This window comes from Schistocerca cancellata, chromosome 2 (genome assembly GCF_023864275.1).
Source record: "Schistocerca cancellata isolate TAMUIC-IGC-003103 chromosome 2, iqSchCanc2.1, whole genome shotgun sequence".
NCBI classification, from domain to species: Eukaryota; Metazoa; Arthropoda; class Insecta; order Orthoptera; family Acrididae; genus Schistocerca; species Schistocerca cancellata.
Window position 1 is genome coordinate 141907312 of NC_064627.1, and position 13374 is coordinate 141920685.

Genomic DNA, 13374 nt, shown 5'->3' on the forward strand with positions numbered 1-13374 from the left:
TGCACGGGATAGAGTAGCGTGGAGAGCTGCATCAAAGCAGTCTTTGGACCAAAGACCATAACAGCAGGTGTGAAATATGTCTTTGTGGATGTGAATGATATGGATACACAAAGGAGGATGAACTTGTGATGCTATAAGCTGAAGTAGTAACAGCGAACAGCATCTACACCAAAAACATGATTGTACAAATGAAGAAAATGATTTGATGTGATCCAATATTAAAGCTAAGAAATGTATCAAAGTAGGCATATCTGTATAAGCACCCTGCTCCTTTCCTTTGTAGTAACCCTGAGATCAAGACAGTTTTTTACAAGGACTAACATATTCCTTATCATCTTGGGTAGCCAGAAAATAGATCAAATGCCCTGTACTGTGCATCATCCTTTCTCAATTCAGTCATCCAGGAAGATGGTGAGATCTGACTTTGCAACAACTTTTATTAAGATAGTGGCTATGCCTCTACAGTTTCATGGTAGCATGCACCTGTTACTACAGAGAAATATGCCAAGTATTTGCTTACTAACGAAACCAGTGGCACTATGCATTTCTCCATCACAGATACTGAAATAATCTCTGGTAGCATAAGTAACTTCTGTGACTGCTGAATGATATTTCAATGTAATTCAGCCACTTATAAAATACAAAATACAATCACAGCATCTGTTATGATGTTACTGATGATGAAAATGGAGGAAGTTGCAGAAAGCTTAAGTTGTCACTCATATATGACATCTCAAAAAACTAATAAAATACACCACTGCTGCTCACTATATAGAGGAGACCTTAAGTCACAGACAGGTACAATGGAAAGACTGCTACACATTTTAGCTTTCAGTCAAAAGGCCTACCTCTCAAGAAGAAAATAAACACACATTCACAACCCACCACTCAACATCTCCTCTGTATGGTGAGTAGCAATCTATCCTTTTTATCAAACTATGTCAATCCAAAAATTACATTCCAATGTAGTAACATCTTCACTGGATACAACTCATGATAAACGGCATTATCCACAACATTAGTAAAAAGCTACTCAAGTGCTGGTTGAGGACAAGGAAAATGCATGAAGTGTTTGTTTCTTGCAGGAAACAAAATGATAGTTAATACAGTGTGGCAATTAATTAATGACCACATTTACATTGAACATTATATAAGGTACCAATTTGTTTTTCTTTATCTGTTACCTTTCAGATGAAAAAAAAAGACCAATAGTTGCAAAATTTAGTGGTGTAACATGGAAATTTGGGGCACACAACAGTGAGGACCAATAGTGGAATTTTATTTTAAGCAATTGTTAAGTTGTTATTACTCAAAGAAGGTTTCCTGTTACATTTGGTGTGTGTGTGTGTATGTCCTTCTCAAAAGTCAGTTCTGGGATATGTTGAATCTCACAGAACCAGTGACAGTTTAACTGATGCTAAACCTAATAAGTAAGCATTGATCTGTATGCAATGAAGAAACCGTTGAAAGTGTAAGAGTAGTAACCACTAACAGCAGAAAGAAACATGAAAGAAGTTTATTACAAGAAATTGGTTCAACACAGACACAGTGTGCAACATCTTGAGACAAGATCTGAACTTGTATCGTTACAAACTTCAGGTATCTCACAAGCTGAAATAGCTGATTTTCAAAGTTGTTTTTATGCAACAATACAATTAGCTTAAACTTAGACAATCAGAATTTTGGAGAGCAGCTAATAATATGTGATGAAGTAAACCTCCATTCACCCAGTTACATGAATTAAACAAATGTGAAGTTATGGACTGGACAAAAATGTGAGCTTCATGAAAGCCCTCTATGTAGTGTAAGAGTATGATGTGCAATATCAAGATCATGAACAAAAGACCCATATTCTTTTAAAAAAAATGAAAATGGTGTTACTGTAATTGTTCATGGCAAACACAACAGATAAATGCTTAGATATTGTTTTACTCTTGAGTTACAACACTAAAACCCCAGTTTTGGGGACAGCAAGACAGTTGAACAAGGAAATTATTGCAACAGACATTTCCTTATCAAGTTATTTCAAGGTTTGGTGACAATGAATGGCCTACCCATACCCCAGAGTTAACTGCTCCGAACTTCTTTTTATGGGGTTATTTAAAGTATATTTCAATAAACCAAACAACACAGAAGACCTAAAGGCAGCCATTAGAAATGAAATTCAACTGATATCAAATAATACACTTCCACAAATTATGAACAAAGTATTAGTTCTGTCAGGAATATATATGATTCATGGAGGATATCTAATGCTGTAATTTTCAAAAAATAGGCAATGTTTGTTAGTTTCCTGTATTTTTACCTATTACTTCAATCTGAAGTTGAAAGTTTGACACAAATAAAATACACTAAATATAAATGTTATTAATTAATTGTCACCCTGTATTTATATATGAAGAAAAAAGCAAGGAGGCATAACATCGGCCAGTGTAAACAGAATAGCAGAAATAAAACACGAAGAACATAACAATGGCCTTGTTTTAGAAAACGAATGTTAGATTTATAAACTTATTTCTGGCCAAACTGACCAGGTGTGACTGACTCTTCAAATGCTGCAGACCTCTTTGTAATGTTATGGTTATTCAACAAAAAATCTAAATGAACCAAAACAATATATCATCTTTTGCAGTTCAATTGACTTTATTTGTACATTACCTTAAGAGCACCAAGAATTGTCTCCAGCTGATCTTCCCGTAGTATAATGTGTCTGCTGATCTTTGTAAGACTATCTATAGCTTTAAGACGAACTTCTTCAATCTCATCATTAAACATGTCCACAAGAAAGTCCAAAGACATTAGTGCAAACTGTGGATTGTTCATTGCCAATGAACACAGTGACTCCACGGATGCATTTCTTACTTCTGCGGAAATAAGGAAATAGTAATCTTTAAAGTGTGAAGAAAATAAGCATGAAATCATCATTACAGTGATGAAACAAGTTAATTTAATTGCTTATTAAAATCACTGTTGTTATTTTAAAATAATAAAAAAAAAAAAACCATTATGTCAATGATTCTAAACAGCAGATCTCAATATAAATTTCCGTTACATTAATAAATTTGACATTTGATTTTACATTACAACTCTCTCCCTTCTGCTTCCCTATCACATTCCAATTTAGATGCAGAACATTACAACAAAACAAAAACAAAAAAGAAGATCACTTCAAAGATGACCACCTGAATGGGTCATTTAATACTTATCACCATCAACAACCACAGCTGCAAAAAGATTGCCTCGTAACTTCTTTGTTCATTATGGTCTGCATCCATGTTGCTCCTGTATAAATTCCCATATTGATGATTCATACTGTTAAAACTGAAAACACTAATCCTAGCTTTCAGAACTATTAGTTCCTTTCCCAGAGAGGAAAAGGAGGATAGGTTGGGAATTGTAAGAATCGAGTCTAGGTCACTCAAACCTTAGAATAAGAAGCATTCTGTCTCATAATTTTATGGTGTATTTTCCTTTTAACAGAATTATATTGCCCCCCGTGAACCACTGACCTCGTCGACGTGGGGCGACTGGGTCCACAAATGATACAAATAGCTGTACCTCAGGTGGCACTACAACACAGGAGTATCTGTGGAGACGTCAGGCTGAGGTTGCCTGAAGAGGGGCAGCAGCCCTTTTAGTAGCTGCAGGGCAAGAATCTGGATGACTGACTGATTTGACCTTGTAACATTAGCTAACATGGCTTTTCTGTGCTGGAACTGCAAACGACTGAAAGCAAGGAGAAACTTCAGCATTTATTTCTTCCAAAGGGTATGTCTTAGTGATGACAGCATCCTGTTGGGTAAAATATTCCAAAGATAAAATAGCCCCCATTTCATTCTCTGGGTGGGGACAACTCAGGAGGGCATCAAGCGCAAAATGCCTAGAGGAATGAGTAGAGGGCAAATGTGAGGCTGTAGAAACATGCAGGAGAAAAATAGATTCCACATACAGGAAAATTAAAGTGACCTTTGGGGAAAAGAGAAGAGCTGCAGAAATATCAGCAGTTCAGATGGCAAGACAGTATTCAGTAAAGAAAGGAACGCTGAAAGGAATATATACAAGCTATCTATAAAAGAAACTTGACAATGATACTATACAAAGAGGAGAGGAAGTAGGTGAAGATTACATGAGACACACAAGGATGCTAGAATTTGACAACGCACTGAAGAATCTAAGTGGAAACTAGACCCCTGGATTAGAAGATATTTCCACAGATTTATTGAGATCTTTGGGACAGTCAGTCATGATGGAATTATTTCACCCGGTAAGCAAGAGGCCAACGGTCTTGCTGCAGTGGTAACACCGGTTCCAGATCAGATCACTGAAGTTAAGCGCTGTTGGGCTGGACTAGCACTTGGATGGACGACCATCTCGTCTGCCGAGCTCAGTTGGCAAGCGGGGTGCACTCAGCCCTTGTGAGGCAAACTGAGGGGCTACTTGATTGAGGCGTAGCGGCTCCGGTCTCGTAAACTGACATACAGGCAGGAGAGCGGTGTGCTGACCACAGGCCCCTCCATATCCGCATCCAGTGACGCCTGCGGGCTGAGGATGACACGGTGGCCGGTCAGTACCATTGGGCCATCCAAGGCCTGTTCGGATGGAATTGGTGTGCAAGACATATGAGACATGAATACTACTGACTCTTCAGTTTAATACATACTGCTTGCAAAAGATTGACACGTATTATTTAAAGAAGAATAACACAAACTTGTAGAAGTGGTACTCGAGGGAAGATCACTTTGGCTTTCAAAGAAATATAAAAACACACGAGGCAATAATGACATTATGATTTATCTTAGAACACAAAATAATGAAAGGCAAACCTTTGTTTTAGCACTTATACATTTAGAGAAAGCTTTTCACTATGTCGATTGGAATACACTGAAATTATGAAGGTAGCAGAGATAAAATACAAGGAACGAAAGGCTATTTTCAACTTGTACAGAAACCACACAGCAGTTATAGCAGTCGAGGGGCATGAAGGGGAAGTAGTTGTTGAGACAGAGTGAGGCAGGGTTGTTGCCTATCTGTGATGTTATTCAATTTGTTCACTGAGCAAGCAGTGAAGGAAACAAAAGAAAAATTTGCAGCAGGGATTAAAGTTCAGGGAGAAGAAATAAAAACTTTGAGATTTGTTGATGACACTATAGTTCTGTCAGAGATCACAAAGGATTTGGAAGGACAGTTGAACAGAATGGACAGTGTCTTGGAAGGGCGACATAAGATGAACACCAACAAAAGCACAACAGGGGTACTGAAACGTAGCTGAATTAAATCAGATCACACTGAGGGAATTAGATTAGGAAACGAGACACTTGAAGTAGTAGATGAGTTTTACTATTGGGGCAGCAATATGAATGATGATGGCCAAAGTGGAGAGGATATAAAATGAACACTGGTAACAGCATGAAAAGCATTTCTGAAAAAGAGGAATTTGCTAACATCAAACATAAATTTAAATATTATAAAGTGTTTTCTGGAAGTATTTGTCTGGAGTATAGCCTTGTATGGAAGTGATCATGGATAATAATCAGTTCAGACAAGAAGAGAATAGAAGCTTTTGAAAATGTGGTTCTACTGAAGAATGCTGACGATTAGATGGATAAATGATGTGGTAGTGAATCAAATTGGAGAGAAAAGAAATGTATTGCTCAACTTGATTAAAAGAAGGGATAGATTAATGAGACACATTCTGAGACATAAAGGAATTGCCAATTTGGTAATGGGAGAGTGGGGGTAAAAATCAGAGAGAGACCACGCAAACTCAGATGGATGTATGTTGTGGTAGTTATGAAGAGATGAAGGGGCTTGCACACTACCTCAGTGAACTGCATCAAACCCATCTTCGAAGTGAAGACAACAACTACCACCACCAACAACAACAACAACAACAAAAACTATATTTAATCCGTGTCTCTTATAAGTCAGCTGCCCTTCTGTAGGAACCCAGATATTATTTTCATTGAGTTTTAAATTAACTACTTTCCAACTCCCCTCTTCATATTTTTTTACATTCTCTTCAAACTTTTGGTTTCCTCTCACTGTGTTCTATAAAACTTGTACCACTCCGCCAGCACTAATTTCCATAGGCAGCATGAGAGCTGTTTCCGAAGTCAATGTTTTGTGGTGTGTGAAAGATAAAATTTTGTGTTGATTTATTTGTTCCATATTTTGCTACCTTTTACCTACCTTGATACTCATCTTCAAGTCCATGAACAAATGCCCCACATGAACCACTATTAACAAGGCTCACTGATTCTGCATCAACCAGTTCACGTGGGGCATCATCTGCCCAGTTGCGGCCACTAGACCACTCTCCAGAAGTTATTGATTCCCAAGCACGTTCATGGGCTGACCGTTTCCGCTGCAACATAACAGGGACACCTTTTGCATTTTAGATTCCTGCACATACGTAATACTGATGTTTAGAACCAAACATCATGAGCAATAATTATACAGAATATTCTTATTTCTTCATTTCAAATGGACATCATTAATTTATCGTGTCACTCAATAAATGAATAGTTCCTGTCTTCGTTACAATCACAAAAAGATTTTCCTCCATTCATCTTTCCATCTGACATTAACTTCTTACAATTGCAGCCAAAACATGTATGTTGGACTGCTTTCATTATAAACAATGCTAATTTAACAGCGTGAGTAGCGAGCCCCTGTGTAAATTAGAAGGTAGTTCATGCCAAAAGAGTTGTAGGAAAGGGGTCTGCTGACACACTGTCATAGACAGACAGGAGGAGGATGGGGAGTGGGAGGATGGGTAGCAGAAACCTTCAATGTTTCCAGAAAAAATTTTACTCTTCAGCAGAGTGCTTGGTATTTTGGAATATCCTGCCAGATTAAAACTGTGTATCAGACCAGCACTCGAACCTTGCCTCTCTGACTGAGGTATTCAAGCATGACAGGGCCTCACAGGTTCACTTCTGCCAGGACCTCTCTCCTATTTCCCAAATTTAACAGAATCTCTCCCGCAAACATTGCTGGAATAGCACTCCTAAACCTAACTAACCTAAGGACATCACAAGCATGCATGCCTGAGGCAGAATTCGAACCTGTGACCGTAGCAGCAGCGTGTTTCCAGACTGAAGCGCCTAGAGCCACTTGGCCACAGTGGCTGGCACAGCTTTAATCTTCCAGGATTCAATGCCATTTGCATTTTCTCTATTGGGCAAACAATTTCTGCAACTGGGAAGCACTTTTTATTTAGTTGCATTTACTTTCTGGCTATTTCTTAGAATGACTGACTTATGGTACATTTTGTGTTTCCATGAGAATTAGTGTAAAATGGAATCATACATTAGGCTAGTAACCTGAAAACAGATTGTTTCACATAATACAGTTCATGATATTTCACACCTATCAATAACAGCAAGAAACACAAATTTTGTTACTGCACTAGAACGAATCATGCTGAACTTTATATAGGGTGTTTCTAACATTTCTTCCACCAACTCTTAGGACACAGAAGAAGGTGAGCTGATAATGGTTTGAACAGAATACCATGTGAAGAGAGATACTTTTCACATGTCACAAGAACCACAGGAAAAGATTATGATTTAACACCCTGTTGTCAATGAGGTATCAAGAGATGCAGCAACAAGCTTGGATTAGGGAAGAACCGTTGATGTGCCCTTTCAACGGAATCATATCATTATCTGCTTTAAGGAATTCCGGGAAATCACGGAAACAGTCTTACCATTCCACCACCTTGCTCAGTGCATGGAGACAGAAATGAGTGACTTAGATAAAAAGTACACACAATAAATCTTTATTCAGGTAAGCAAATATACATTTAGGAAGGGTCACTAATGGTAGATCAAAATGGAGGGAACTTGGTAGTGACACAAATCGATGCTTTGCCTAGAAACAGTGAAGAGGTTGAGAAATCTGCAAACTGGGGGAAAAATGGACAGAGACAGAGAATCCAAAGATAAATATAGTTGAAAAGTATGAATTCAGCATGGGGAGGGGAGGCATTAAGTGGAGCTATAAAATATAGACTTGACGAGGGTAAAAATTCTAAGAGATAAACAAAAATGGTCTCTGGACTTGTGCATACGAAAGAGATGTGAGGAAAGTATGGCAGTAGGAATGTGAGAGATGTCACTAGTCAGTAAATGAAAACAAATTTTGGATTAAAAAAATGTTCAAATGTATGTGAAATCTTATGTAAAGTAACTGCTAAGGTCATCAGTCCCTAAGGTTACGCACTACTTAACCTAAATTATCCTAAGGACAAACACACACACCCACGCCTGAGGGAGGACTCGAACCTCCGCCGGGACCAGCCGCACAGTCCATGACTGCAGCGCCTTAGACTGCTTGGTTAATCCCGCGTGGCAAATTTTGGATAATCAGCAACTGAAATTAAGGACTGTCAAGTACAGAAATTACTGAAAAGTCAGTGTGGCTTCAGTTGCCTGAAACTGTGTGTGTGTGTGTGTGTGTGTGTGTGTGTGTGTGTGTGTGTGTGTGTGTGTGTGTGTGTGACCTATTTTTGACAAAGGCCTTACTGCCCGAAAACTTTATTTGTGAGTCTTTTTGTTGTGGCTATCTGCAACTTAGCATCACTGCTACATAGTAAGTAGCACCTTTCATTTCCATAATATTGTTACATTCCATCCTGGATTTTCCATTGTTTGAAAATTCAGACAAATATTCAGGGCACTACTGGTATGTTTTCTTTCCTTGAACAAAATGTCAACCAAATGAGTGTATTTATTTGTATCATTGTGTTTACAGACATTTTATTTGAATGATTGGTGTTAAGTTTTATGCCACAGTTCCTTGGCATTATCTTTCTGAAATCTGAAAAAAATTAAACAGAAAGTAAAGGCATATAGACTTACCCTCATATTTGACATGAGTTTCTTGTCTAGTGTCTGCTGGAGGAAGCGAGGGCTGATTGATGTCATTGAACCCAGCAGACGAGCTGCCTGTGTACGAACACGCATTGATAAGTCATTAATCATGTGACATATTTTCCCAAATGCATCATCCACCAATCGAATCTCCTCATCGCTGTCTGGTAGTGTGACAAGGCTGTATTATTAGAGACAAAATTAGTGTATACATAAATTAGCATCACTGCTATCACTGAACATGACTAGTGAGCTATACAGACAAACATGGTAAGTACACTTTGAATGACGAGCATTTATAAAGACTCCTTTCTTACTTGCTATGATACATTTATTGTAAATACTTATTTTTGTGAATTTCTTTTGCCACTATACCTCTTCTTTTATCCCCAGCAATAATTAAATCTCTTAATTACATCACATTCCATCCACAAAATTTATCTGCCATTCTCTTGTGCCTAATTAATAAACAGGAATAAGTAGGTTGCCATAAATATATATATATATAAAAAAAAAAAAAAAAATAAAATAAAAAAAAACAGGCTACAGGTACGTATACTTATAGCAAACAGGCACTAGAACATGGTCTCAGGTGCATATAAAGTGTTTCTAATAAAGTTGTTCTTTAAGAAAGACAAATATCAAGAGAGTCAACTCAACCAAATTGTCACCTTTCAACCTAACCTAGGCCTTGCACTATGCTACAAATCAGTCTATCACAACAACTTAAATTCCAAAGTGTAATATAGACGCAAAAAAATATTGTCCGCATTCTGTTCTCTTACTGTTGGTGCATGTATGATGACACACACCTCACCATCATTACATCATAGGACAAAGCTGACAACCAGTATCAATAGGTTCAGTTGAACTGACTTTTTCATTTGAGTCCCAATGATGCACCGTTACACAAGCTCCAGTGAAAATGAATCTCCAGACATTTGGGGATGAAACTGTTTTTGGCAAATCTAAATAGCTGAAGAACACTTTTAGGAAATAAAGGGTGTTTTAGTACTCTACCAATTACTCATTAGTCACAACAGCACTGGCATAAACAGCTGCATGATTTTGCATACTTACTTTTCTGAATATGTTTGTCCCAGAACCCACACAATACGAAGTGCAACTTGTCGAACAATTTCATAGTCATCTTTGAGAGCCAAGCACACTTCTGAGTAGACAGAAGGATCTAATTTCAGACCACGCTCATGCAATCTTAGCTGCAAACAAAATAAAAGCAACACTTTTTTTGTAAATGTTGCATACTGCAGCATATCATTTTCATTTGAACAAATCTGCTGATTAAGTATATGCAGGCAAGGTAAAAATGATCAATATTTATGACAATATAAAAGTATATACTTCACAGACACAGATGCTGTCATGTGGCTAAATAGAACTAGACATATAAAATACAGTTAATAAACATAGCATTTTAGTATTAGTTGTAGCAATTTATTTGTCAAAGGATGGATCATATTACAATGTTTGGCAAATGGAACACTTAATTTGGCAAAAAAGGTAACACAGTATTTGGCAAAAAATAACTAAGACTCTGGCAAAGTAGTAACACTGAATATGGCAAAAACAGCAGCAAATTTGGAAAAAATAGCACCAAATCTAGCAAAACATAGTAGTGATATGGCGAAAAATAACTGTCAAAAAATAACACAAATTTTGCAAGAAATATCACCAAATTTGAAAAAATAACACAAAATTTGAAAAAATAACACCAAATTTGAAAAAATAACACCAAATTTGAAAAAAATAACACCAAATTTGAAAAAAATAACACCAAATTTGGAAAAAAACACTAAATCTGGCAGAAAATAAAATCTAATTTGTCAAAAAATAGCTCCAGATTTGGCAAAAAATAATGTCAAATTTGGCAAAAAAAGAGAAAAATATGCAGTTGAAAAATAAAACTGGCATAAAAAACCTGTAATTGGCAAAAAAACACTGAAACTGGCAAAAGACACCGAAAGCGGAAAAAAAAAATTATAAAATCGATAGAAATAAGCAAAAAAGTTACATAAAACTTAGCAAACACAGTAACACCAAATTTAGCAAAAAAATGGAGGGCAACACCGAATCTTGCACAGAAAAACACTGGATTCGTCAAAAAGTAACACAGAATTTGACAAAAAAATAATACCAAATTTGGCCAAAAATAACAGTGAAACTGGCTACAAAATAAAATGATTTTTTCCTGTCCCAACTGATAGTACTGCTAAACAGACACAAAATTCATGAGGGTATTTTTGATCCAGCAGTGATTTTTTTCACCAGACATGTTTCACTTTATTGAGATAAAGCATCATCAGTGGTCTGTAATTAAGTTTATTTACATTTTGATTTGCTTTTTAGATCAAAAAACAGTTCGTTATGAATAGGTTGGTTTGTACTTATGGTGATTTTTCGACTGCTTTCTCGCTTACATCAGGGTATGCCGTCTGCTAGAACATCATTGTTTTTCTGTTAGACACCGATAATTTTCTTCTACTTTTTAGATGTTCTGCAGCACTAGGCATTTCTCACAACGCACTTTTATGCACACCACTGTATTCTGTTTGTTCTTGTACTTCAAGTATGTGTTGATGTTTGTGTTTTGTAGTCTTGTCAACATAACATGTCCACAACTTTGTCTTTGGCTTACAAATATTCTTTTTTAAATTAGATTATTGTATGTGTGTAATTCTATTGAAGTACTGTATTTGAATGCTCTGATGTGTTATTTATATCTGTAATAACTTCAAGTTGAGCAAATATATTTCAAGGAAGACACTATACATGAAAGTCACAGATCAAGTAAACAGAGTAAGACGTGTGTACACTTTAAAAGTCAAATCATAACTGAGTCCAAGTCTAGCGGCCGCTGGCTGGCTGGCCGCTTAGGTGGCGCTGCTGCTGCATGGCTGGCAGACAGCGCCGCATGTAGAGGACGTGCGTAACTGCGCGGCAGCACTCTGAAAGATCGGTGAGTCACAACACTTTTCCCCCCTTTGAATTTTTTGCACAGGTCTTGATGGAGGTGGCCTGTAGATTACTAACGTCCATAGGTGTTGTTTGACTGGCCGTAAAGTCTTGAGGAGGAGGCTTCCCATATGGACGGAAGTGTCCCCGATGATAACGGGTCAAGATGACAGGAGACGTGGGGGTCGAATCTGCTTTGGCCCCGTGCACCAATCGGCCGTTGCGGCAAGTCCGGTTGTTTTAACAGGAGACATGGGCGATGTGTCCGCGTCCGTAGGAGAAGGAGGCGAGTAGAGTTGCTCCGACAGGTGATGGTCATCTGGTTCCTGTATGGGCATGTCTCCTGGTGGCATCAGTTCTTGTGCTGGCACCGATATGATGGTGAGAGGACTGCGCTGTGAGTAATGAGAGATTAGATTCCAGGATCCTGAGCGTCAGGTAGAGCCGAAGGTGGTGTAGCGGCATCCAGAACAAGCGTTGCTGGCACACAAGGCTGAAGCTGGTCCGAATGACGCGCTGCAATACCCGTGTCGGTCTGGATTTCATACAGGCGTTGGCCACGGTGTTGTAAGATGCAGCCAGGACTCCATTTTGGCCGCCTGCCATATCCCCATACCCATACAAGGTCATCGGTGGTCAACCGGCCAAGCGAAAGCACCCATGGCCGTGAGGTGAAAGGCCGCAGAAGATGGAAGTAGCGTGCAGGGCTGTCGGCCATGTAAGAGCTCAGCCAGGCTGTGGTCGCCCATGGGGGTGAAACGGTAAGAAGCCAGAAATTGGAGAAGCACATCATCAGCAGAAGAAGTCAGGAGTTTCCTCATCTGAGCCTTAAATGTGCGGACCAGTCGTTCAGCCTCACCGTTTGACTGTGGATGGAACGGAGGGGCCGTGACATGCATGAGCCAATGACGGGCACAAAAATCCTCAAAATCGGAAGAGGCAAATTGTGGACCATTATCAGTAACAAGAGTAGAAGGAAGGCCTTCCAAAGAGAAAATGCGAGCTAGAGCATTGGTGGTTGCCGCGGTGGTAGGCGACATGCAACGGACAATGAAAGGAAATTTAGAGTAGGCGTCAATAACTAGAAGCCAGTAAGTACCTAAAAAAGGTCCTGCGAAGTCAGCATGAATACACTCCCAGGGCTTCTCAGGCGAAGGCCACGGTGACAAAGATGACTTCGGGGCGGCGGCCTATGATGCACAAGGGCCGCAGGCAGCGACCATGTGCACGACTTCAGAGTCGATGCCGGGCCAGTACACATGACAGCGCACCAGAGATTTTGTGCAAGAGACATCCCAGTGCCCTTGGTGAAGGAGGCACAAGACCGAAGCACGCAACATGCGGCGAAGCATTTTTGGTGGAAAGGAGGATAACACCATCCTTAGCCGTGAGGCGGTAACGCAAAGTGTAGTAGTTCCGCAATGGATCAAAAGTCTAAGCGGACGGACAATCTGGCCAACCCCTCTGAATACAGTGTAAAACCCAGGAGAGGGTAGGGTCAGAACCCGTAGGAGCTGCCAGCTGG

General features: G+C 38.9%; 1 protein-coding gene across 1 annotated transcript in view; it reads right to left on the reverse strand.

The window, feature by feature from the left end:
• The window catches only part of LOC126161424 (integrator complex subunit 4), a 134775-nt gene that overhangs the window by 70667 nt on the left and 50734 nt on the right, over positions 1–13374 (reverse strand). Inside the window, exons 6-9 of the mRNA XM_049917223.1 lie at positions 9957–10096; positions 8865–9057; positions 6190–6364; positions 2659–2864 (exon numbers count right to left, since the gene is read on the reverse strand). Of these exons, the coding sequence (XP_049773180.1) occupies positions 2659–2864; positions 6190–6364; positions 8865–9057; positions 9957–10096 (714 nt within the window). The remainder of the gene's footprint in view (positions 1–2658; positions 2865–6189; positions 6365–8864; positions 9058–9956; positions 10097–13374) is intronic.